Source organism: Ursus americanus, chromosome 5, assembly GCF_024610735.1.
Source record: "Ursus americanus isolate L20-20 chromosome 5, mUrsAme1.1.p, whole genome shotgun sequence".
NCBI classification, from domain to species: Eukaryota; Metazoa; Chordata; class Mammalia; order Carnivora; family Ursidae; genus Ursus; species Ursus americanus.
In genome coordinates, this window is record NC_142131.1 from 36,523,489 (window position 1) to 36,547,114 (window position 23,626).

Sequence of the window (23,626 nt, forward strand, 5' to 3'; positions counted from 1 at the left end):
TTTCCCTTTCATGTTATAATGACAATAACTAGTATCTAAATGTGTACCCTTGCTGCTTTCGATGTGAGGTCAAAATGCCTTCCATATTTCATCTTATTTGTCTTTAGGACCATTTCCCAAAAGATGGTTTCCTCTCTTGTAGAAAACCCAGGCTCTGAAAATGGGGAGATCTTGCTCAAAGCCAAGGCAAAAAAGTGACCCTGGAGAATCTGGAGGCATGAAATGACAGATTAGCTCTCAGCTGAGCATGGTACCCTTGCTGGGACCACTACTCACAATGAAACACTTTGACTCTCAGGTGAGTAACAGAAAATGAATTTTATGATGTATGATCATAAATAAGGTAATGAGATCCTCCTTTACAAAGCATGCCGTCCTTTGATACATCGGTATGTGCCTTCGGTTAAAAGGGGAAGAGATGAAGATACTTTTCGCACTAATGTCATTGTTTTAAAAATTGGATTTTTTGGGGCGCCTGGGTGGCACAGCGGTTAAGCGTCTGCCTTCGGCTCAGGGCGTGATCCCGGCGTTCTGGGTTCGAGCCCCACATCAGGCTCCTCCGCTGTGAGCCTGCTTCTTCCTCTCCCACTCCCCCTGCTTGTGTTCCCTCTCTCGCTGGCTGTCTCTATCTCCGTTAAATAAATAAAATCTTTAAAAAAAAATTGGATTTTTTTTCCCTTTTCCCTTTGGCTAAGACTCTCCCTCTCTCTCTTTTTAAAGCAGCTTCAGTGGTGGTGAGTTTTTTTTTAATTCCTTGCATATAGATTTGCTTTTTGAAAACTGTCACTTAATACTTAGAGCAAGGTAATGTAGAAATGAATAACTAAATAACACTGTTTTTAATTAATCTGAGAAACAGAACTATAAAGCAAACAGACTTTTGTTTTTGTTTAACTGGGAGGTAAACTCTACAAGCAATTCTAACAAAAGAGATTGAGAAATCTTTGAGCAAGAGAATCATGATTAGAATAAGCATATTTGTAAAGGTAACACTCATTTGAAATCTCAGTTTTAACAGGTTTTTTTTTTTAAAGCTGTCATTAGTTTAACAATAAATACACTTCATAAACACTGAAGCATCCAATGTAGGAACACTAGAAATTAATGACTAAAGCTTAAAAATACCCTCATACCCTGAAATTATGAAACACCTTATAAGTACATACTGAGACAAAGAGAAATTTTTATAAGGTAATGAGATTGTTTTATAAGCCATAAAAATGAGAACGCTACTGGAAAGACTTATGAGATAAACCAAATCGCTATTCAAAAAGTATAAGCACAGTCTTAAACACTTTTCACTGTGAAAAAAACAAATAAAGCACAAACTAAGTCAACTCAAGCAATCAGGAAAAGAATAATAAAATCACTGTAAGCAGGAGAGAAGCAGTAATGATAAAAGTGAAGATAAGGAAATTAGCTAATAAAAAAACAGAATTAAGGATCTGTACATAGGGCTCAGAGAAAAATCAATGTCCACAGTTCTGTATCCAAGATTTCAAAACCCTAAGACCCAGAAGTTTATTTGTAAGTTTACAGTAACCCCTTTGAAGGCACAGCATCAAGTGAACTGATGGTAAGCTATTTAAAAGATGTACTCAATCCACTCAGTGTGAATGTTGATTCAGGCTGCTGTAGAAATATTAATATATTTGATTATGAGCTCCTGGCCCTGGTGCTGCTGGGTTGTTGTGCACAGTATAGGGATTGCATTACCTTTCTAAAATATGAAAATTAATTCCAAAACACACTGGGCTCTAGAGCTTCACGTCAAGTGTCATGGGCCTGTACTGGCATGGAAATGACACCAAGCGACTTCAGGAGGGTGCGTTCCCTCTGTGGAGGGAGGAAGCAGAAAGGGACTGGGTGGGCAAGGCTTTACTTGTATCTTTAACATTTATTAAACAAAATATTTTAAAAACAGCCCATACTAATGTAACAAAACCTTAGCAAGTGGTAACTCTGAAGGGAAAACTTTGTGGTTCTACCATATATACAGCCCAGGACGAAACTTTATAAGGAATGTACCCCAGGTTAACTGCTGGGGAATGTGGCAAAATGGACAATGCAGTGGTGTTCAGCGTTCTAACCTTAACACTACTAAAGAAGCAAGGAGGCAAGGAGCTCCTCTGGGGAGAGAGCCTCTTTCATCTCAGTTGGAACATGCAAGGTAAAATGGGATGAGGGTGATACCATATCCAAGTGACAAAGCACTGGGGACAACCGTAGGCCAGCAAAATGGCCCCAGGCATTCAAAAGGTACCAAATAGGGCCCCAAAAGGGAGATGATATTGGACAATCGAAAAATCCAACGTTAGGTTTTAGCAGAGATCAGGGACTCACTCAGGGGAGAACTTTTCGCAGCCAGTGAGAACTGCAGGACAGCAGAGGTGCAGGCCTGCCCAAGACTGCACCCCATATTGCAAAGTCCCCTCCACCGGTCAAAGTGGCCGGGAGTACCACTCTGGGGAGAGCTTTGATAATTTGTTTGGGAGTTTCTCAATAAACTGTGTTTGATTACTTTATATTTCTAGCATATTCTCTAAGTGTGGTGTCAGGTCTCATCACTGAACTGGTCTGCACATGAGTTTTGATAGTGTCATAAATCAAATTCACATTTAAAAAGTAGAGAGTTACATAAAAGAAAAAAAAAAGCTGTACAAGACTTCCCCAAACCTGTTCTGAATAATGTATCATTTAGTCTCTCCAGATAACCATTTTGCAACAGACAATACTCACATGAATGCATAATTTTCTACTGGTTACTAAATGTAGTATCATTTTATAGTCATACCTCACATATTTATAGGTATTTACATGCTTATTTCCCTTCCCTCAGCAGAAAATAATTAATCTGTTAAGAAATATGGGGGAATGTCCTCCTACTGCTGCAGTTCCATATTACTTATTTTAAAATTAAAAATTATAATCTCAATATTATCTTAGAAAATTTCCCCACAGATTAATTTTAATGGCAAAATTTGCAGTTGAAAGAAGTTGCAGTACTAAATATCTTCTGGAAGGATTAACTTCCTATGACCAAATCTTTTCAATTTCAAAATATAGCATTTTTAACACTTGCCAATTTTATAGATGCCATATATGCCAGGATAAAGACATAATGTTTACATTTTAGCAGAAGTAGTTCTGGAATTCAGCTAACAACACAATTACCTGTCAAACTTAAGCTATATTTTCAAAGTGTTCGTAATTTTGTGCTCTGTATGTTTACTTTTAAAGAATATCTAAAATGCATTCCCGATTGGCTAAATGACTAACAGTTAACCCACACAACAAAAATCTGAGAGTGCCTCAGACCACATTTAGAAAAGAAGAAAATGAGGGGCACCCAGCTGGCTTAGTCAGTGGAACATGTGACTCTTGATTTCAGTGTCATGAGTTCTAGCCTCACATTGGGCATAGTGATTACTTAAAGATAAAATAAAATATAATACATTTTTTTTTAAAAAAAGAAGAAAATATAACTACTAAAAAGTTTTGTGCAAATTTTGCCCCACTATGTAAAGGACAAGAACCCCAAAACACTGAGAGAAATGAAAAGTAGCTTTTCAAATTTTCACTCATTACTTTTTATCAAAAACCAATATGGAGAACATATAACTGAATTTTGTATGAGTGGAGCACCTACACTTCACACACTTAACAGTTCCTTGTGTCTTTTGGCACAAAGTAATTTTGAAAGCTAAAATTTTAGGGGTGCCTGGATGGCTCAGGTCATGATCTCAGGGTCCTGGGATCGAGTCCCAGCTTGGGCTCCCTGCTCAGCTCGAAGCCTGCTTCTGCCTGCCACTCTGCCTGCTTGTGTTCTCTCTCTCTCCCCCTGTCAAATAAATAAATAAAATCTTTAAAGAAAATTTTATTTTGAAGGAAAAGGAGAAACATGAGGTCAACAATTATATGTACGAAATTCTTTAATAAACACTTAAGAGAAAGCTAAAAGCTACCTCACCTCTGGTCAGCAGCTGTTGGGTAGAAACATAGCAAATGAGTGTGTGTGTGTGTCTAAAAACGGTCTCAGGTGGCTTCTTCCTTAAACACATATGGAAGTCAAGGATGGTGATAATTTCATTGTGACAGATGGCCAGGTCATGTTTATTAATTAAAATATTTATTTTAAGAAAAACCATGTAAATTCTTTAAAAAGAGCCAAGAGCCTGGAGTCTAGGCCTTACTGTATTCTTAGAGAAAGGAGGGGGTTGGTCAAAGCCCCTCAGTGCATTCTCTGTGTCTTACACTTCTTTTTTTTTTTTTAAGATTTTATTTATTTATTTATTTATTTATTTATTTATTTATTTATTTATTTATTTATTTGACACACAGAGAAAGAGGCAGCCAGTGAGAAAGGAAACACAAGCAGGGGGAGTGGGAGAGGAAGAAGCAGGCTCCCAGCGGAGGAGCCTGATGCGGGGCTCGATCCCAGAACGCCAGGATCACGCCCTGAGCCGAAGGCAGACGCTTAACGACTGAGCCACCCAGGCATCCCACGTGTCTTACGTTTCTGATAAATAAAATGAAAAGAACAGTAGCAATTGCATGACACGGTGTGTTGCTGGGATTAAACAAAGACTACAACGCACTGGAAGGAGTCAGGCTGATGTCTCCACATAATAAATATTTCTACAACGGCTGGTTTTTAAAATTGTTTGTACCAAACGAAGTCTGATTCTATGTAACTCACTCTTTTTGAAGAGATTGGCTTTTTAAAATGGTGTATGATTTATTAGAGTTGGAAAGATCTTGCACTCTCCTCAATTTTTCTTGCAAGAGTCAAATTACTGTACCCAAATGACAATAAAACTTAAGTGAAGGGCAAAGCAAGGTCCCAGAGCTGAAATGAACAAGAATCTGGAGACAAGAAACTTCCCTGAAAATCTATAGGAGAACAATACTTAAATTTCAGAAAGTTACCTTTGTTTTTCTTTTTGGTCAATCAGTTTTAGCATTCTTTTTCACACTGGAATTATCTACGTTTTCAACATCTAACATCAACCAATGACCAGTGATGGTTCTGGACACAGCAGTCTAGTGTGGCTTCACTGTTTTTTAGTGACAGTTTTATCCGCTGAAACCATTCATGAGTTTGAAGCATCCTCTCCGGATGCAAGGCTTTTCACCAAAATCATCAAAATGGACAATAAACTCATATACCACAACTAAATGGAATAGAGGATAGGAAAATAAACTACCTCTCCTCAATAAAATATCAGGGAGATGGTAAATATAATACAACAAATTTTAACAAGGCAGTATTAAAGGTGCTCCAGAAATTGCATCTGGAATTCTGGAAACACATAATATAAGGCAGTGGTGATACCAGTTAGTTTATAAACTTAATTGTAGTGTCCTTTCTTCTTTTTAAAATTTATTTGAGAGAGAGAGAGAAAGAGAGAGCAGGGAGAGAGGTAGCAGGGGGAAGGGCAGAGAGAGAATCTCCAGCAGACTCCCTGCTGAGTGAGGAGCCCGATCTCAATCCTGAGATCCTGAGATCCTGACCTGAGCCGAAATCAAGAGTTGGATGCTTAACCTACTGGGCCACCCAGGCGCCCCAACTGTAGTGTCTTTGCAATGCAAGTACTATTAAGCAGCTGAATGTACATGCTTAGCCCGGTGCTGGGGCCTGTGAAAAACCAGCACCACCACCGCCACAACAAAACGGTAGATGAATAACCCTACACAATAAACCACAGATTGTCACAAAATAAAGATGGAAATGCACCAGAAGGAAATCTAAAATCATCAGGTCCCATTCCCAGCTTGTTCAAGGGCATTCGGACCATTCCATTAGGTATGTATTGAACACCTACAACATACCTGGTCTTTCTAAATGACCTCCAGCTTCCGAAGCTCTGTAGAGACAGGTATCCTGCAGCACCACTAATTCAAACTGAGAAAGCATCCATCTAACTTACTGAATCGGTTCCATTAATTGCTAGGGCTCCTGTTGCAATGTTACAGTTTGGGGCAAGAGCATCCTTCTTTCTCTCTTCTATTTCCATGGCTTCATTTTGTCTCTTTGTCTTAACTTACTACTAAATTCTTTTAATCTCCCCTTAAAAAAAAATTCTTACCTAGGAGGTACAGATTTAAGGCTTGCCATTTTTTTTTCCTTTGAAGGAGAAAAACAAAGAAACAAAACAACAAAAACAAACAAAAAAATCCACTGCATCTAAGCCACACAAGGAAAAAAAAAAAAAAAAGACCCAGGCCATCAAAATTTAATGGCGTTTTTAGTACTGATATCACTGGTGTGGAACCAAAGCAATAAAACCAGATTGCATTCCCCCCTACACCACAAACTACACCAACTGGTATTAAAACGAAAGCTCCCAATCTCCTCCAAACTTGTGATCCTGGGACTTAACTCAATTTATGCACCATAGTTTAAAAGCTTGCAGCAAAGAGTATGTCCTTTTTACGTTTGCCCGCTCATCATGTGATGCGTTACCTATTCAGAGCGACAGACAGGCAGAATTTATCTTCTTCCTACCAGGAAACACCCAGAGAAAACACCTGCTGTGCCAGAGAGCCGTGTGGTTATGAGGAAGAGGAGAACAGTAAGGTACTTACAGAGACTGTGGAGCTGGGCGTGTTTGTCCCATAGCCAGAGGAGGGGAGAGAAGCCAAGGACCAGCGGCGTCCATCAGTCCTATTGAGAGAGGGAGATCAGCTTTGCCCAACGTTGGAGCACTGTTTCAGGGGAACCCCAGGGAAACCGAGTATTTTTAGTCAAACAAATGACACAAATGTGGTCAGTGAAGATGTGGAAATGTTCAGCAAGGGCCAGAGTAAACAAACATTATACAGCAGGTTGACTTTTGTTTAAACTGAATCGATACACCCAAACAAATAGAAAGTGAATGGGTTGATCCATATTATTGATCTCTCACTAACACACTTTGACAAAATGAATACCAGGGATAATTACAATGGTCAGACTCAGCAGATTCAAATGAATAAAAACAGAAAGGGAGGAGGAAAAATACTCGTGTCCGGAAGCTTATAACTGAGGCCATGGGTCTTTGGAATGGCCGGAATTCCAGCAAGGTACAAGAGCCGGTGGGGACTTTGATTACATCCTAAAGACTCTCCACTTATTTTCAAGGGAACTGTCCTACTCGTCACATCCAGGGAAGGGATTAGTGGGGGCTCAGGGCTGGTTCAAGTCTTAAGTAGCAAAAATCTTGCACATGGAAAAAGTGACTGACCTTATATTCAGAATCTCTAAGAGTTACTATCTTCTGACATGACCTGGCTTCATCGAGTGTTGCAACAAAAGCCCCTTGCAGAGGCTGTGAGTATGCAGTCTAGCTCTGGCCCGGGACAGCAAGGGCAGAAAGAAAATTCTCCACTAGTGACAGAACCTCATGCAAACAGTACAAGTGTCTGCCCCAGTCATAGAGGCAAAACTGTCAGGAGTCCTTGAAGAGAGGGATTTTTCTCTCCAAACGGTCAAAGGGTAGCTTCTGGGGCGGATTCTAGTTATGAGCTAGGGTCTTTACAAGGGTCTTAGATGATTGACTGAAGCAGTAGAGACAATCCTGTTGCAGGGGAACACCAGAAAGCAAACTTTCTGAAATCTCTGGCATTCCAGAGTCATTGTTTTATTATTTATTCTATTTTAAAGTAAGACTGTGACTCCAAAATCATATACCCCTGTGAAAACAAATAGATGAGCATTTGCCATGGGAAAAACAGAAAAAACGCACATTATAAAGGCCCCTACTGCATTCTTTGGATGGAGTATCTACATAGACTTCTTGTAATTTATGACTGTACTAATTTACCAAGTGAGAGATATGAGGGGGCCAAATATATCAGAGACACATTCACAGGAAGTTGAAGTCAGGGGATTCAACAGCACTAGACTTGAATTTGAGAAACGTCACAATTAGATGTTTATGTAAAAAACTGACATTTGAGATTAAATTACAGTCAAGGGAAAATATAATCACAGGCTACCATGGATGTTTCCTCCAATAAATGCAAATGGTCCACAAAGACAAAATGGAGAAATTCAAGTGGACAAATCACAGAAATACTACAATGTTAAAATTTCAGTAAAATTACCTGTCATTTCTGTGATCATGATTGGAGAACAATTGAATCAAGTTTTTTTTTTTTTTAAAAGAAGCAAAATAAAATATTTGTAAATATACCAGGTACAAGGAATGGGAATAATTAAGTCATATGTTCTTTAAAAATAGTTTTAAACAATTAAAAATGTTAAAGATTTAAGAAAATAATAATAATAATAACATGCTTCTAATATCTATGAATTAAATGGACACAGGTTAGTCATATTTTATTTGGCTATTTATTGAAGACTTAAAAATCCATGCTGTACTTTATATTTTTAACACCTCCAATTTTTAGAAGTAAAAAAAAGGGGGGGTATGAATTTTAAAAGGATTATTCAGTCCATTTAATAGCAATTATCAGAAACTAGTCTCTGGAAAGAACTCGGGCATGATTTCCCCCACCATGATTTTGTTTTGTGATTCATTAACTCTCCTTTCCCTCAGGTATCAATGAATATATTTCACATGAATGAGCAATTCCAAGAAAAGACATGTTCTTATTAGTTTTGAAACATAAATTATATTTGCTTACTCTGGAAAACACACAACTAAAAGATGTTTAAACAAGAATGTGCAGCCACGGACCAGAAATAATTTATGTCTCATGAAGTTCCCCAAGTTCTCTGTGTCTATATACTCAAATGGAGCACAAAGGACCATTGCATTTTCATTACCATGACGACTGCACATCAGAAGTTACTATATATGCTGTATACAGTACTTAAGAGAGAGCACACCCTTTTTTTTTCCAAGAAAGCTATCACACAAGTGCAATTTGGATCCTGCTAACAATGTTGTCTTTTCTTTGCAGAAGCTCCCCATAAAATATTATTGGAAGACAGACTACATTCTAGCCAAAGCAACAAGGCTTTTTTTGAAGAGTGATTTTTTTGGGGGGGGGGTGGTAGGGGTAGAAATCTCTCCATGTTAAACTAAGTGAAAAAGTAAGAAGGGAAAAACATTTGATGGGAGCATAGAATACAAAAAGTTTTGCAAAAAAAACATGATTTCAACACTACTCACAAAAATTTAGATTAACATGGTATAGAACAAAGAAAAAATGAAAAGTCCCAATATCAACCTGGCTATTATAATTATATGAAGAAAAGATTTATTTATTTGTTTCATTGTAACAGTCACCTGGAGTGACACATTGTACATTCTGGTTGATACTATAACAACTTGAACTATGCCAGGTGCTCAACAAGTGTCTAATGACCTGAACTCAGCAGGCCAGTCTGCTCTAGTAATTTGCTCGTGGAAATATATTCTGAGATCTACCCTTGAGGAACAATGAGGCCGCTAGGAAACACCCGTGGCATGTACTCAGGGCTCTGTATTTCCAATGCAAGTGCGAGCAGTATGTAATGTGTCAACTCCAACAGCTTTCGGGAAAGGCACAACAATGTTATTACCTCCATCTTAAGCCAAAGAAAAAATGTTAATTCTGTAATTGGATGGATTGTAAATCTGTAGCACAGGTCTTAGGAAAATAAACATATGTTTCCTTGCTCCTGACAAAATTTACTATGCTACAATCAATGCTCATTTTCATCCTTTTAACTCAGTAGTAAAAAATTACCTTGATAGTTCTACTCACATATATCTATATCTATCTATATCTATCTAATATACATATTAGATAGCAAGTGAGTGCCATCATATTTTCCAGTTTGAAATTAAACTATTTCATTACAGTGGATGTCTAGTGGGGGAGTATTTTCACATACTGGTATATGTAAGGGGTGTGTGTGTGTGCGTGCCACATAATGGTATAAGATGAGAAAATATTAATAAACCTGATCTTTATCCCTCTACTCAAGAATAATTTTAAAGACAGGGCAATCTCTTCTCTGTTGGACTAAACATACAAAATAACAGCATGTGAGAGTCTCAAAATGGTATTACTTCTCAAAGGCTCAAAAATGCATACCGAATGGAAGGGAATGGGGACCCATGAGTGGGTTTCCATGTTTCCTGAATAAAAATCAACTTTAACATGGAGGAGAGAGACACCAGATGTTAAATAAAAATATACCAATTTGAGTCTTCAGAGCAAATGCAGGGTTCTGTTTACCTGAATAAAAGTTCAAAAAGATGATCACTCATGCCCCAATCTAAATTAATATTTTTTGAAGAGTGTGGAGGGAGTTCCATCTGGAAATTCATGCAAAATGAACTACAGGTCTCTTGTGATAATCTTCTGTCATGGTTTATGGTTTATTTGTCAAAAATTAACATGCCTGGGGGTTGTGTATTTTCTTAAATAGAAGAGAAACCAGATTCATCTATCCTCCAGTCACCCACTTAATTATCAGATTCTCTTCATTTTTATAAATCTGACAGGATTAAGAGACTATGATTTCTGTCATGTTTAAATGCACACTATAATGAGATTTGCATTTTTCTTATTACTTAAAGTAATTAAACACATTCTTTTAAGAGATATTTTTAAAGACTATGGTGGGTTCTTGTTTTTCCATTTTCATAAGATTTTTTGTTTCCACTTAGAGGAGTAGCACTATCATGAGTTAATATTAACTGGGCAAACACAGGCTTTGTGGGACCAGTTAATTTTCACATTTTCTTGACAGTGCTTAGAACAAGTTGCTAAAAGAAGAGAAGCTGGAACTGGGGAAAGAGTCAGGGTGGAGGTCTCAAGTTCCTTAAGAGCCTCTGGTGTCCCGCCCACGATGGAGAACTGGTACCTTACACACACAGGCATCTGCCAAATGGTGGGAGCAGAGGGGTGTAACATTTACAAGGGACTCTCAGTTACAGAGAATTCTGAAAATCCTGCCGACAGGTCCCTTTCTTTGGACTTAGTAATATAAATGCATTACATGCTGACAAATGGCAGTGGGGACACTGCAGGTTTTGCTGGTTAGTAACATGCGTTAAAACACATCTTTTTTTTTTTTTTTAACCTACACATATGTCTTTATTAAGTGTTACATTAATGCACTTTATGGTATAGTTAGGTCACTGAGGAAAATTAGCAAATATGCTGGACGTGCAGACCATAAACTGAATTTATCCTGAATATTCAGAGACCTGGCTGAAGGGGCATTTTGTTTTCTCTGAGTTCTTCCCGGGCAGGAGAGGATAGGGTATGTGTGTGAGAGGGGTGAGAGAGCCCAGGAAGGTGAAGGTTGGACTCGGACAGGGAGAGGTACACTAATACTACGTGCGGAACACAGAAAATGTGGTTGTGTAGACTCCTCTGACTTGGAGAAATCACCAAAGAACATCCAGAACTGACAAGATTGGATGTTACATCACGTGCCTATGATCCTCTGAACAGCAAGACTCCCTTGTGGCTCAATGACCCAGACTGAACACATGTATCTTTGACACTTGGTACCAAATTTTAACTAAGATACGAAGAGAAAACATAAAATATCCTATAGTCCATGTGTGGCTTTATCTCAAGGGGATCACTAAATTGGTGGCTTCATGCTCTCAAGTAAAGAGGCATCTTAGAGTTTATACCCTGTGATCCCAGAAAGGTCATTAAAATTTTTTTTTCAACAACAAAAACAGCTGCACCAGGACACAGAGATGAGTCAACTCCTTGTAAGCTCGGACAGTTCCGTAAAAATCTGATGAACAGCAAGCATGTACAAGGCACTGCAGCAGAGTTAAGAGAAAAAAAGGCAACAGTCATTTCTCTCCCTCACTGGGAGCCCACCATCTAGGGAAGGACCAAGAGAGGTACATGGAACTCTAGCACGAGTCAGAAATCATTATTAAACTATAAAGCGGGAGTGTTTACAACAGAGTTGTGTGTTGGTGTAAAGCTATCTTTGGGCAGGGAGCTTCAGAGAGGGCCGTATGTGATAATGAACAGCATCTCACCGGCAGAAGGCAGGGGAACGGGGGGGAATGAGAAAGAGGGGGTTCCGGAGATGCGATTCTCAATATAACACTTTATGATTCGACTCACAGGAAGTCCTTACCTCCGTGCAAATGAGAAATGGGCTGAGGCACTGGGGGAGAAATTTCTTGGACTATCTTGAGGGCTATTTCCTGTAAAGAGAAAGAGGGAAAAAAATCATAACAGGATTTTGTTTTTGTAACATTATCCACATCCAGGATCACCTTCTTTTTAGTAATGAGTTTCTGTACATTCTCACCCAATGTCCATGTCTCCAAAAATGTCTCAGTGTTCCTTGGAGCAGGAGCAGGGGTGGCAGGGGTGGGGGAGAGCGAGGGAATGGGCTTGGGTTCCAGCACAGCGTTTTGAGGGTGCAAGATACATGAATAAGCACATCTATCACCAAGCAGTAGTCTCCCAGGGATTAATACCCTAAATATTTCAGTCCTACAAAATAATGTATATACAAATGTCTTGCTTCTTACTCTTCCAGATGTTAACATCTTCTTCTTTTTTTTTTTAATATTTTATTTATTTATTTGATAGAGACAGCCAGCGAGAGAGGGAATACAAGCATGGAGAGTGGGAGAGGAAGAGGCAGGCTCCCAGCGGAGGAGCCCGATGTGGGGCTCGATCCCAGAACACCGGGATCACGCCCTGAGCCGAAGGCAGACGCCTAACGACTGTGCTACCCAGGCGCCCCCAGATGTTAACATCTTAAGTAACAGGATGGGTGTGGAAGTATATGCTTCACCTAGTGGTGGGGGTGCGGCTTTCTACTTTCGGGTTTTCTAACTTGGTATTTTTTTATTTACGGAAACCAAGTACATGTCTGACTTCTCAAAAATAAATCCTCGTATTCCGGAGTCCATGGCTTAAAAGTGGAAATGTCAGTACTAGTCATAAAATACTGGGAAGAACCCAGCCATGTGGACCTATTTCTCTAATGACCCAGCTCTATGGCCCGAGTGGCCCAGCAGGATTAGCCTGTATCAATATTTTCTTCAACAGTCCCCCTGCTTCTAAGCATCTGGGCTATGACTGGCCAGGCAGGCTTTCAAAGCCACCACCACTGGCAGAGGGTGTCAAATCCCGCAGAGGCGGGTGAGCACAGACTGTTCGCTGTAAGGAGAGCAGCTCCTCGGGGGCTTGTTACTTTCTCCACCAGAATACTCAACCTGATGCTGATCATTGAGAGTGCTTGGCAGGCAGCTGGTGAGGGGCAGCTCAGGACACTCCAGACCACCCGGCTTCCCTCTGAATGTTTAATTAGATTGGCAGAATTATCTGAGGACCGGATGGAACTGTAGCTGCTTTAAAGAAGGAGGTGAGGAAAGGCTGCAAACTAATCTTGTATGTTCTTGAAACACGGAAAATAAATCAGGACGATACGTTTAATCCCTAACAGCCAGCCAGTTACCACGTTACTGATTTCACAGCGGAAGTGACAACTGTAGTTAGGTGTGAGGAATACAAGATTTGCATGTTCAAGTCAGTACCTATCTGTAAACAATTTATTACCTGCGTGCAAAAAGAACAGACTAACCCATTAAAGGGGATAAGTTCAGCGTTACCTCGAGGACTTCTGGACTTGGTTACATCTCTACTGAAATTTTTCAATTAACTTAAGGTTGCCAATTTTATAGTGATGTCTTCAACAGATGCCATTAGCTTTATGACAGACAGCACAATTAAAACCATTTGACTAGGAAGCACTGAAAAGCCTATTTCTTAATGGCCAGAGAATCTAGAAGCATTTTTCCCTCCGCTGCAATGAAATTTATCATGTCTCTGCATCTGTTGTTCCTTGGGCCCCTAGAGAAGTGGATTCTGCTTTTGCCATCTAGTAATCCAGGACTCTTTCTGTCCATTTATCCACACAGCTAAATTAAGTTCTGTCAACTTTTCCCAACAGCCTTCATTCCCCCTGCCCAGCCTCTTCCCAACTTAGCTTATATATCACTCTTCACAGCCTTAAAACATATTGAAAAATTCAAGATGGCTAAAAGTTTCTGAAAAAGCAGTGAATCTAATGCCAGAAATTTTAGTGTAGATTTTGTTTAGTTGGAAAAAAATGTTCACTTTCCTCACACCCCATGTAGAGCAAACTACCAGTAAGTTACTAGGAAAAACAAAACAGCTGATTGTTGGAAGCCAACATATGAGTGGTTTAACAATCCCTCCTACCCAATCATTGAGAATAAATAATAAGATCAATGAAACTTGGCACCAAATTCTTAGCTCCATGTTCTTTGTAAAGTGAACACTGTATCCGGAGATTATAATGAGATGAATTAGAACTGGACAGAGCTTACTGAGAATTTTTAAGACCCTGAAGAAGGGAGAAACAAGGAGTTAACTTAAAACCCTTTTCACTTTTAGAGATTTTAATGATTGGTCCCCAGAAAGTCATGTAACATCCTATAATACATGGCAAGTGATCACTTTGACCATGAATGGGCCGAGACAAAGACATATAGAGGTAGGTTAACTTAACTCTGCTCTTAATGAAAAAAAAAAAAAAAATCAAGGCTACCATGAGCCATTTCTAATCTTTGAGTTTTGCCTCCCCATTTTGTGCTGCCTTTCTAAGCCCATCAACTGAAAACGTCCCTCATTTTCTTCTCATCTACTCCTACATTGCTATAAAATCAAATGCAAATTCCCACATTTTGAACCTCGAGACTACAGAGCCATCTGCATAATCTTGCTATTAACAGATCTTTCTTCCTGTTTCATGGCAGATCTAGGCTAGGTTTAAATGCCCATGTGTACAGGCGCACACATACCCCACAGGCTATCACAAAGGCTCTTAAACGTAGTGGGATATTAGAGAAAATGATGGCAGTCTGAACTAGAATACCTGATAATTCATTAAAGACAAGAGATTACAGCGTAATTTGAGGGCAGTTCAGCTAGCTCAAGAGAAGAAATGGAAGAACCTCAGGAAGGGGACAGAAACACCCCAAACAGAGTAGGGTGATACAGTAGAGACAGATACTCTGGCAGTAGGAGAGAGTCAGACTGGTGTAGCCAAGGAGCTGTGAACTATATTTATTGGTATTAACTGGGGGAGGGCCTTAAGAGACATAAGCAGGCAAGGGAGAGATGCTACAGATTTTAACCTGGCATGAATGTGTTGGGTGGACCGATGAGTGGCCAACGAAGAGGGTTTAGGAGCTTAGATTAGGACATGAAAGGCCAATAGAAAGAATATTTTGGTGAGCAAACCAAGCATAATTAGTGATCCACTAGAAACGAAGTGATGAAAATAGTACAGGTCACAAGTGACCAACATTTCCAATATGGGTCGACCGTGGGTGACTGACTACCCATTGTGGGAGAATGCCTGTTGATAGGGAATTTTGAGAGAAGTGGAATGGTTGTGATAGGAGATGAAAAGGGAGGATGAGCACTCTGTAGATTTTTGTGTTATTACAGAATATTCCTCCATTTTCCTTACGGAGAAGTAACAAGATTAGGAGATTAGATAGGTAGGAGTTAATCTTTGTTTCTGTTTTTGTTGTGTTTTGTTTTTAGAGAGGGTGGGGCAGAGGGAGAAAGAGAATCGTAAGCAGGCTCCATGCCCAGCTTGAGCCTAACTCTGGGCTTGATCCCAGAACCCTGAGATCATGACCTGCGCTGAAATCAAGAGTCGGATGCTTAACCGCCTGAGACACCCAGGGGCCTCTGGGAGTCAATCTTTGAAGTCTGTGTTCTTATTTGAAATAAAAATTGATTTCTATGTTACCTAATTCAGTCTCTGAAGCCTTAGGGACATTCTTTTGTTATACAGTGATGAAAATACCACTCATTTAGAACAGACTAAATTAAAAAGCGCATCTTCTATACGTATTCTTAAGAAATGAGGACCAGGCTGCTGTGGACATGCCCAGTGATGAGAAAGCGAGACGGACTGAAACCAGAGTCCTATACGTGACCTTCACTCCTCACAGCACTGCTCTCTGAATCCATCCACCCATCTGCAAAGCAATACCTGAGAGACTCTCGAATGAAAACCGGTGCCAGTTAATTCTCTGCCCATATGTGCAGCACTTGCTTATAACTCAAATCCTGCTGCTCCCAGGGATTTGCTGGCTCTCGGATATTTGAGTGCTAGGACACTTTACAGAATGCTGTTATCGCCGCTGATGTTTTTGACCTGGTAAAGTAAACCTTAGTAGTGGTCAGGCATTTGGTAGGTAATTAACTCCAGGGTCCCGGGGGGGGGTGGGACTAGCATGGCCAATATACAAGCAATATAACAAAATGGGACTTTACCTCATGGCTCTGCACAGGGTGCCTCATTTTCAAGGCAGTTATGGTTAAGAAAGTGATTTCCAGATTAATTAAATTGTTTGATTGCTTTGTAATTAGGTTGGAGAAGTCCTGTGTCTTTACCACAGAGAAACAAGCTGCAAATCTTTTTAAAAGGCATATGCTATACCCACTACAGATTATTAATGTGCTTTTAATAGCTGTCTGTTCACAAAATGACAGTTTCTGGTTGCCTTGATTTTCTATCAGGACTGAGGGAATCCAAGAAATAATGATAATTGCCATTTGAAACTCCTGGAGGATCAAAGAATAAGCCCCCATTTGAATCCTTGTTGTCATTACTTGACTATCAGCTAAAATGACTTGTGGCGTTTTATGCTGTAACAGCCAGTACCGTGCTTCCTATCGCTTTGTAGGACATTCTGAGCACCATTGCTTTAGACTTTAAGACCAAACCTGAAAGAAGCAAACCTAACATCTCCTTCCAAGGTGAATTCCAGCAGATAAGACAGGCACTAGAACAGTGATGCAGGAATCTCAAGCTGAGTGAACTTGCAGAGACAGTAGTCCCCAGCACCTGAGAACTTTGACTCTATCCTACCAGACCCAGCTCATACAAGAAAAGTTAAAAATCTTCCTTCCACTTAGACAGCTGTCTCAGCAACTGGCTCCTCTCGAGATACAATTGTGGAATACTAATTACATCTGGGCAGCTGTTTAGACTCGGAGTGGACACAGAACAATCTTGATTGGCCTTCCGTGGAATTGTCTCTGGCAGGCTGTGAAGTGTCCACAGCAGGCCAATGAATAGAAGTAGACTCATGTGCCCAGGTTTTCAAGTACACAGAGGATTACAGACAATGAACCAAAGTTTTCATAAAATCTGGGCTCTCTGAACCTGTTTTGGTTTTCCCTGTCCCTTATTGCTTACTGATCCTTCAGCAGCCAAGACCACTGTTACCATCTGATTCATTCATTCAACAAATATTTATCAATCCTCTACCACATAGAGGGCAATAATGAGATTTGATTTATATTTTAGAAAGATCCCTCTGGTGTTCTGTGACCGATGGGCTGGAAGCGGGCATGAGCGGAAGCAGGGAGATCAGTTAGGAGGCTATGAGCACAGACAAGCCAAGATATGCTGGTTTGGATGGGGTGACTGCAGATCTCAGGTCCCTTCTGGCACTAGAACAAATAGGACTTGCTGAATGATGAGGGAAAGAGAAGAAACAAAGAGGATTTCCTAGATTTCAAGATTAAACAAACGAGTAAGATGCTGGCGCTGAGACCGGGAAGACCAAGGGAGGATAGGGTTAGGGAGTGTAAGACAGAACTAAGAACATAACTCCAATACCGGGTGGGCATTAGGCTCTTTTACTTACAGAGACACCACCTGGAATAATTTCATATATATCAAAATGTACTCATACTCCACATTATATGCAATTACATATAACTATGTTATACTTAGTTGCGGTTCTCGTGTAACATATTAATTACTTAAAAATTCTGTTGTAGTTTTTGTTATTGTACTGGAGAGCAAGTAATATTTTTCCAGCTCACATTATTTAGTGCCTAATAGACTGAATAATCCTGATCTGTTTCAGACACTCAAACCACTCAAGAGTGCTAGTGAAAGGTTTGTAGAGAAGGAAAATTCTATAGGCTAAATACTGAAGATTGAGTAATGATAACTTCAATCATTCTATCTCCTGTCACCACAGGTAAAACTAAATGGAATTTAACAACATGTACTCTGTTCCCTTTCTCTCTTCCTTTAATTGCTATTTCTAAATGTTGGTGGGGGATAAACTCCAGTTATACATGTAGATAAACACAAAGTGTATTTTGAATTCTCATGCCTAACCTAGTTTCTATAATACAAAAAATAGAAACATGCTGGTTTTTTTTAAACTCAATAATTATGTATTAAGTTCTTTTTATGCACAGAGCTTTGAGCTACCTACTACAACAGATTAAGTGGTGAATAAGACCCAAAGAGCTAAAAATCCGATAGAGGCAGCTAACTCTAGATATCATCCAGCTCTGGAGTCATCTTGCAAAACCAATTCTAGATCCAAATTCATGTGAAAAAGAAATTTTCTTAAACCAAAGCCCTTAAATGTACCAAAATTACTTACTAAAAATGAACTCTCAATGACAATACCATATGGAGAATGTACTGTGTTACAACAGACTCGTGACAAACATACATGTAATGCTTTCTAAGGAATGACTGATGAGGTGCGAGGGTGGAAAACATGTAGGGAGTAAAAGAGAGATCCAATAACAGGTCAATTTCTATGTCATAAGACTCTCACCGATGCCTATTGTCTCCATTTCATGAAGCTGGTCCTCTGGAATTTGTGTACTCTATTTGAAATGCTGTGGCATTGACACGAATCCCTTGGAGATGTGTTATAATGGGTTCTTGAGAATGTTTTAGCTTTTCATTGACCCTTCCTTATTACTCTGAATTGATGTCACATCTCAAGGTGATCCCGACTAAAGACTGGTGAATGTCAAGAGTGATGAAGGAAGTTGATTTTTAGTTGTGTATTTTCCTCCCATCTATAGTAATTCATCTCCCCACAACAGAGAAGAGATTATTTTTAGTCTTTGTTTAAAGTTGCTGAGTAGCATTGGTAAGGTCAAGGAAGGCGAGTTAATAACATAGCCACTGTAAAAGATATTTCCAAGTTTCATGCAATTTTATGAACCTTGATGCATTCCTTCATCTTAGATAATTAATTAGTATCTGAATCAGGATAAAAGACTGAGTTAAAGAATGTAACCTAAGGTGCGTGTATTTTTTTTCTGTCATACATGAAGGGATTTCAATTCTTTAACATAATTAGATACAAAGAATTTCCCTTTTTACTTAGAAGAGTAGGGAGGGTGCTATCAGGAAATTGGTTCTTCTCAGTTGTTTGCTTCAACTGCTTATTAATTTCTAGTCAAAGGGGAAGTATTTAAATGACATGGTACACATCCATATACCTTGCTAAATATAATCTGAATGTATTCTCTATTATAGACTTTTTCCTTTCAGTTCTTCATAGTAAAAAAAATACATATTCTACTTAAGGTGGTCCCATTTAACGAGTACTAAATGTTCCTTTGGCTGCTGGTACACCAGAATTCTAACCGAAAGAAGCAAAATATGAATATTTTTTCTTTTAGTAGTTACCTAATCATTTTCAGTTGCTAACTCCAGAAACAGGATCAGACTTAAAAGAATCAAAGACATTCAATTCTATTGCTTCACTATAAAATAATATGCAATGTGCCAAGTATCTAACAATTCAGAATTGTGACTCTGAGTTCCCATAAACCATACTGACGTTGGAAATTCCCTGGCCCTGAGACCTTGTTCTAATATTTTTTTCTTTCACTCTCCTTTTTCATATCCTTATATCAATAAACAGTTCTCATTTGGAGTGTGTAAGAGAATCACTTGGGAAGCTTTAAAAATGCTGATATCCAGGCCCTAACATGCCCCTGTTTAAATGGAGTGATTGTAAACTGTTGCCAGGACTGAGAACCATGACCTTAGAATTTGCTTGTATACTATAAATCAAATTCAAAACTCTCACTCGTCCTTTAGACCTCTTAACCAGGAAGTGTGGATTTTTTTTTCACTTCCCCATTTCATTCTATAATGCACCTTCCCTCCTTGTCTCGGGTACAATAATAGTTCAATGTCCCTTTTACAAATTCACTTCATGTGACCTCCAAGTATTGTCAAAACAGGACTAACGCTTGAAATTCCTCCCTTATCAATCCAAACAAAGAGCATCCTACCATGTGAACACTCTGGAAATCCCACCTGCCCACAGGTGTTCTCTGAGGTTAATCAAATAAATGATATACTTCCTCTACCCGATCCTACTGCTACCGTTCACTTCATTATTCTCACTCTTTTATTTCCTCTATACTCACTTCATTATTTCCAGAATTTCTCCCTTCTTTTCAAACAGGGTGTAACACCCCCCAAGCTTCAGTGTGTATCATTCCTATGTTCCTAAATTAAGACTAAAAGTCTTTGTAAGAGGAAAACATTGGCAAAAAACAACAAAAAAAAAACCCCATTCATTGACCACAAACTTGTTTACACTTTTACTATCAAGTTTAACCTTTTGATTATTCAAAGTTAAACACCAGTTTTCATTTCAATCACCATCTAACAGTATATGAGTGAAATATTTGCCTTAAGATTGTGCATTTCCCGCTTCCATTTTCTTATACGCAGAATGCCAAGTATTTGGTTCATGTAATATTGGAACTTTAAAAATTATTAGGACAGTTAAAATCAATGCACAGGATCTCAATGCAACATGTGATTATCAGAAGAAAAAATAAGATCACTCTAATTATTCCAATCATTCCTCCTTACAAAACACAGGATTTGGGGGTGCCTGGGTGGCTCAATCGGTTAAGCATCTGCCTTCAGCTCAGGTAGTGATCTCAGGGTCCTGGGATTGAGTCCCGATTCAGGCTCCCTGCTCAGCAGGGAGTCTGCTTCTCCCTCTGCCTCCTCCTCTGCCTGTGCTCTCTCTCTTTTTCTGTCAAATAAATAAATAAAATCTTAAAAAAAAAAAAAAACAACATGATTTGGGGGCACCTGGGCAGCTCAGTCGGTTAAGTGTCCGACTCTTGGTTTCGGCTCAGGTTATGATCTCAAGGTCATGAGATCAAGCCCCATGTAGGGCTCCACGCTCAGTGCAGAGTCTGCTTGAGATTCCGTCTTTCCCTCTCCTTCTGCCCCTCACACGGGGATATGTGTGCACATTCTCTAAGATAAATAAATCTTTAAAAAAATTTAAAAACAAACAAACAAACAAACATGATTTGGTCTTTTCCATGATCCAGATGTGTCCATTCAGGTCCTTACTCTATTTATGTTCTATACATGTATCCATGGTATTTTTAGCATACAATCCTAAATTATTGATAGATGGGGTAAGGGCTCTCATTCCAAACTACACACAACCCTGAGATTCTCGGCACAAATAGCAACTTTTAGAAAATCACTAACTTCAGGAGCCACAGTTATTAATTACAATGTGTTGAACCCTTCAGGTATGTTGAGGGGTGTTGAGGTAGGGAACAAAGTTGCGATTACTCTTCTTAAACAGCACGACTGCATCTCCATGGCCCTCTGAAGGAAAAACTAGGTATAGAACAGGTAGAAATTTTAAATCATATATATATTAAATCACATGCCTAACTAAATTCAATACCAGAAATTGTAAAACTGCTACAAGAAAACAGGGAAAAACTCCTTGACATCGGTTTGGCAACAATTTTTGGAATACGACACTGATGGTCCAAACAACAAAATAAAAAAAATAAAATAAGTAAGAATACATCAAACTTTAAAAAAAGCTTCTACAAAGCAAAAGAAACAGCACAATGAAAAGGCAACCTACCAAATGGAAAAAAAAATACCTGCAAACCATCTATCTGATAATATATAAGGAGATCATACAACTCAAAAACAAAAACCACAAAAAACCCAATTAAAAAATGTGCAAATACTTTAGACATTTTTCCAAAAAAGATGTATAGATGGCCAAGAGACACATGAAAAAATGTTCAACATCACTAATCATCGGGGAAATACAAACCAAAATCACAATGATATCACTTCACATCTATCAGAGTAACTACTATCAAAAAGACAAGAGACAACAAGTGTCGGCAAGGATGTGGAGAAAAAGAAACCTTCATGCGTAAGTGGTGGGAATGTGAAGTGATGCAGCCACTACGGAAAACAGGACGAAGGTTCCTCAAAAAATGAAAAATAGAAATATTATATGAACCAAAAATTCCACCTTTGGGTACTTATCCAAAGATAAGGAAAACACTACTTCTAGGCATTTATGCAAAGATAATGAAATCGTTATCTCAAAAACATATCTGCACCCCATGTTCACTGTAGCATTACTTACAACAGCCAACATATAGTAACAACCTATGTGTCCACTGATGAATGAGCAAACTGTGGCATATACATAAAGGAATATTATTCAATCATAAAAGAGGATACCCTGTCTATTGCAGTAACATAGATGGAACTTGTGGGTATTACACTAAGTGAAATAAGCCAGAGAAAGACAGATATTGTATTTTCTCACTTACATGTGGAGTCTAAAAATCCTGAATTCCTAAGAACAGAGAGTAGAATGGTGGCTGCAGGGGCTGGGGGAAATGGTGAGACGTTCAAAGGTACACATTGTAGGTAGAAGGTACGTTCTGACGATTTAATGTAAAGTGTACTGACTGTAATCAACATACTGCATTACATACCTGAAAGTTTAGAGAATAGATCTTAAAAGTAACCACCACAAAAAAATGATAATTATGTGAGGGGATAAAGGTATGAACTAAGCTTATTGTGGCAGTCATTTTACAATATATACGTGTACCAACATGTTGTACACCCTACATGCATTATCGATCAATAACGTCTCCGTAAAGCTTGGGGGAAAAAAGCCAATATATGCTGGGTACTTCAGTAGATCCATCAAGTCTAAAGTAAGTGATACCAGCAGCTTCCTTCAAGTGATGTTGGCAGCGATGACGGATGAAATGGAATACTGGCAATTCTGGAGACCATGTTTGAGACTAGAGCTCTGTGTTCCAGAATACCTGAGCGGTTAGAAATGGCCAATCACTTCCTGCATCAGGCCACGCGTGACTGTAAGGCAGGCCAGCACTTAGGAGCTCAAAAGGAAAATACCGAGATGTTTATAATGACAGACTCTTGGTTGCCTTTGGAGAAAGTCGGATGAGTCAGACCATCCCTGACCACAATGCTCTCACCCATCAGACAAGGAAGACAGACAAAACAGAGCATAATAAGATCCTGCACTCATGTGGTACAAACAAAGCGAGGAAGCCATGCATTCAGAAGAGGGATGGATGGCCACACAGAGGCAACCTCTGACCTGAACCTCCAGGGAAAATAGTAGATGAAAGACTAGAAGGAAAGGAGACTTTTGGAGCAGAGGAAACAGAACAAGCAAAGGGACAGAGCAGTAAAAGAGAACAGCATATTTTTAAGTACTTTAGTTTTACTACAAAAGCAATAATACACACACATGGTTTAAAAAAAATAGTTCAAGAAGGTACACAATAAAGACTAAAAATCTCTCCCAAAGTCTGACTTCCATTCACTGATTCATTCCAACATTTGTATGATCTCAACACATCTGTACTGCTGCAAGCTCTGGGCCCCCATGCCCACCTCCCAACCCCCAATTCTACTCTTCACGTGCAACCTCTTTTGATAGGGTATGGACCTACCCAGAAATACATATAGATGTGCAAGCATGTATTATGAATATAAAAGTATCCCAAAATA

The 23,626-nt window shown here is 39.1% G+C and overlaps 1 protein-coding gene across 14 annotated transcripts in view; it reads right to left on the bottom strand.

Moving 5' to 3' along the window:
* Window positions 1-23,626, bottom strand: part of MAST4 (microtubule associated serine/threonine kinase family member 4) — a 537,673-nt gene that overhangs the window by 64,489 nt on the left and 449,558 nt on the right. For all 14 annotated transcript variants that reach the window (XM_087862106.1, XM_087862104.1, XM_045794229.2 and 11 more), the window contains 2 exons: window positions 12,059-12,128; window positions 6,589-6,667 (listed from right to left, as the gene is read on the bottom strand). In XM_087862106.1, coding sequence (XP_087718232.1) covers window positions 6,589-6,667; window positions 12,059-12,128 — 149 coding nt within the window. The remainder of the gene's footprint in view (window positions 1-6,588; window positions 6,668-12,058; window positions 12,129-23,626) is intronic.